This window comes from Buceros rhinoceros, unplaced genomic scaffold (assembly GCF_000710305.1).
Source record: "Buceros rhinoceros silvestris isolate BGI_N320 unplaced genomic scaffold, ASM71030v1 scaffold13566, whole genome shotgun sequence".
In the NCBI taxonomy this organism is placed as follows: domain Eukaryota; kingdom Metazoa; phylum Chordata; class Aves; order Bucerotiformes; family Bucerotidae; genus Buceros; species Buceros rhinoceros.
Window position 1 is genome coordinate 28,090 of NW_010419416.1, and position 3,312 is coordinate 31,401.

The 3,312-nt window shown below is 40.6% G+C and overlaps 1 protein-coding gene across 1 annotated transcript in view; it reads left to right on the forward strand.

Moving 5' to 3' along the window:
- The window catches only part of KIAA1598 (KIAA1598 ortholog), a 52,899-nt gene that overhangs the window by 18,934 nt on the left and 30,653 nt on the right, over window positions 1-3,312 (forward strand). The window contains 2 exon segments of the mRNA XM_010138910.1: window positions 515-596; window positions 2,267-2,361. Of these exon segments, the coding sequence (XP_010137212.1) occupies window positions 515-596; window positions 2,267-2,361 (177 nt within the window).

A 3,312-nucleotide genomic window follows, 5' to 3' on the forward strand; every position in this document is an offset into this window, starting at 1 on the left:
TTCCTGCTTGAAAACTGGATAAGCCATGTACTGATGCAAATCAGGGCTTAGTGGCTCTTCCTGTCTATGCAACACTTGTTTTTAGAAAAGACACAGCTGACAGCTCTTGGACAATAAACAGAGCCCAGGAAAAAAAACAAAACAGCAGCCTGACTATGTTAAAACTCAAACAGTCAGGGGCAGGCTAGTAACTTTTCAATCAGGTTTTATGATGCCTCATCCTGAAGGGTTCCAGAGATGTTCTCTTTGCGGCTGTGACTGGTAGATGCCATGAATCTGGGCCATGGGAGCCCTGTGTGAAGGATTGGTTCATAACCCGTTAATGCCATCTGTTAGGGGGTCTGTAAGTTGGGGTAAAAAAGCTTGGCATCCCACTGGAAACCTGAAGATCAAGCCAAACCTAAGAAACAGAATTGCTGAAAGCAAAATCCTGCTTGCATTATCTATGTGCTATGTGCCTTGTGCCACTAACTAAAATACTCTTCATTTTGATTTGTTCTTTATACTTTTCTAGGTCAATAAAGTGAAAGAAGAAAAGGCTGTTTTGACAACAGAAGTTAATAAGCAGCAAAAACTGTTGGAGAAATGTAACAGAGGTATGTGGTCTCAACAGGTTGTCTAACAGTTTGCTGCATCCTTTGCAGAATCTTCAGAGCTTTTATGTTGTAGCACAAAGAGTAGGTTACAGAACAGTGACTGTGGTCCAGATCTGACACTTGGCCTCATTGCTGCAGGTGCTGCATAAACACATGGACTATTCTAGCTTGTCTACTTCAGGAAAATGTGACAGTGTAAATAGCAGGCAGTACGTGAGAACAGGAAAGCTTGCTGCTTGTGCTACAGAGTGAAAAACTGGGGCAGGAAGGCAGTCCTTCACAGAGATGGAGTTTGAACCTTAATCTCCTATTTTCCAAAATTATTACATCAACCTTTCTTTTTGTTGGCACACAGCTAATAAATTTGAAAATCTAAAGACTTTTATGTTCAGAGAATGGTACGAAAAAGGCAAGAACGAAATGTAAGGCAAGCAGGGACTTTCCTGGAGAGAGATGAGAGGTAAAATGAGTGCAGGGAAAGTTTAAAAAGAGATACAGGGCTCAGAAAACAAAAGCACATGTTTAATGAAAGTGAGTCCTTCCCCATGAGAAATAGTTGACCCAGGTGTAGTTGAGAGGGGAGGGGAAAGATTTTAGTGCCTTGGATGACTGTGCCATTCTCTCTTTTGCTTATTTAGTCCTGTAAAATTAAAAATCGTTTGTTTAAAATTAAAAATCGGCTGTATCACATTTTCCTGAAGTGGAAGACCACAGTTCTAGCCTCTAAAGCCTGCTTGTCTTGATTCATCGCTTGTTCTGCCTTCTAAAGGCACTTAGTTATTTGTTCAACATTACATCCTGGAAGTCATCAGCTGTGTTCCCAGTGCATGAAGTTGTTCTGACTTCTCTTCAAGTTGTTCCTTTGCAGTTGTGTTTTACTTGCTTACCTAGGGAGGAAAAATAAAAAGCGCTTAAGACATCTCCCACGAATTCTGGGAAGTTTGTCAGGCAGTGGAGGAAACAGCTAGGGCAGTTTCACACAGGAGGATGCGTGGAAATAGCCACAGTGGAAAACACAGAAGAAAAGTACAGCCTTTGGGGTGGTGAAGACTCCAATCATGCCATGCCTTCTGCCAAAAATGCTCACTTTTTCTTTAACCAAAATATACACAATCAGTGTAGTCCATGTTTTCAAGGAAACAACTGAGTTTTGAATTACAGAGAAACTTAGGAACTAGTGGGAAACTTTTTTGTGAGCACAGTTTAAATACAGGCAACGCAAAATTGCTCTGCTTTCTTCTTGAGACTCCTTTAAATCCCTGTTGTAAAGGGACACATCAAGCCTCACTCAAACCAGGCAGGCAGGTAAATACTGATGCCTCCAAAACAACATGGTAACCTTCAGCAAGGCTCTCTTGAGGCTTTGGTCATGGACACCCAAAGAGACAAGGTACGGTCTGTGCTACGTGATCCCTGTTACTGGAAATTTTGAGTCTGGGTGAGAGTGGTATTACTCTATTCAGAAGGTAGTTGTGCACATACTGTGCGGTTCAGAGCAAACAGGACAGATGTTGCAAAGCAGACTGCATGTGGAGATGCACAGCGAGGTTATACCGTCGTTCAAGGGTTTGTGGTACTAGGGAGTAACAGCCTATCGGCGTAAATCAAGCAGTACTTTCTTCTTGTTTTGATCCTTTCCACTTCTGATTTTGTTTTATTCTTACAAACAGTGTCTGTGCTGGCAGTAGAGGAGTATGAAGAGCTTCATGTAAACTTTGAATTGGAGAAGAACCTGCGGAAGAAAGCAGAGTCATTTGCACAGGAGGTGAGTAGTCAAGAAAAAGGAATCTAGTGAAACAGAGACATTGCAACTGGGCAAAAACCTACCAGCTTAGATGACTCAATTTCAGTTCCCATCTCAGACAAACAGTGTCTTTGAATGTCCATGTACTAGTTAGCTGATGTCTGTACTTCATCTGTCAAATGGGTTTACTGTTTCAACAGCATTTATAAAGCACTTCAGGACTAGCCATGTGGTCTTACCTCTTTCACCTTTCAAAGTGAGGCTTTAAATTTATAACTAGCTTAGTCACAACATTTCAATGTGGTATAAGTAGTGGTTGGATCTGGGAAGGATTAGCTGGCTTTCTAGTGGCATAATCTGAAGCATTGTGTTTTTCCTGAAAAATACATGAACTCACAGAAAAAGTTCTGCAAAATACATTATTAGTTGAGGTTTGTGCGAGTTTGGCTGCTATTTAACATATGCCTTTTGAATAACCTGTTGCAGGGAGCATTCAAGCTGAAAAAAAAATTGTTCCTGTGTTCTAAGAAAAGGTATAATCTTCCCAAAAGGAAAATGAGTTGCTGGGTATCATTATGGAATGGCTGGTGGTTGCTCTGATGGCTTGTAACTGACAATGTTTCCCTTAAAATATGCTGACAAACTCTTTCACTCTGTTGATAGACTGAAGCCCTCTAAAATCGTGTGTTTGTTTTTGGTTTGGGCTATTTTTTTTCCTTGTGTGTCTTCTCTCACATTAAAATCTCTCAGATTTTGAGAGCTCTGCACTTAGGTTATGTTTTGAAGCTTTTCTATCCCAAACTGTGCGTCAGTATTTTCTTTTATTACTTGGGCTTCCCAAGTAATTATTTTTCATGGAGCTCAGATTTAGAGAAAGCCATTATATATGAAAATTGCGTGAGTCATCAGTACTGAAATACTGTAAAAAAAAAAAAAGGGGGGGGGGGGGAGAATATCTGTTGAGAGAGGTTT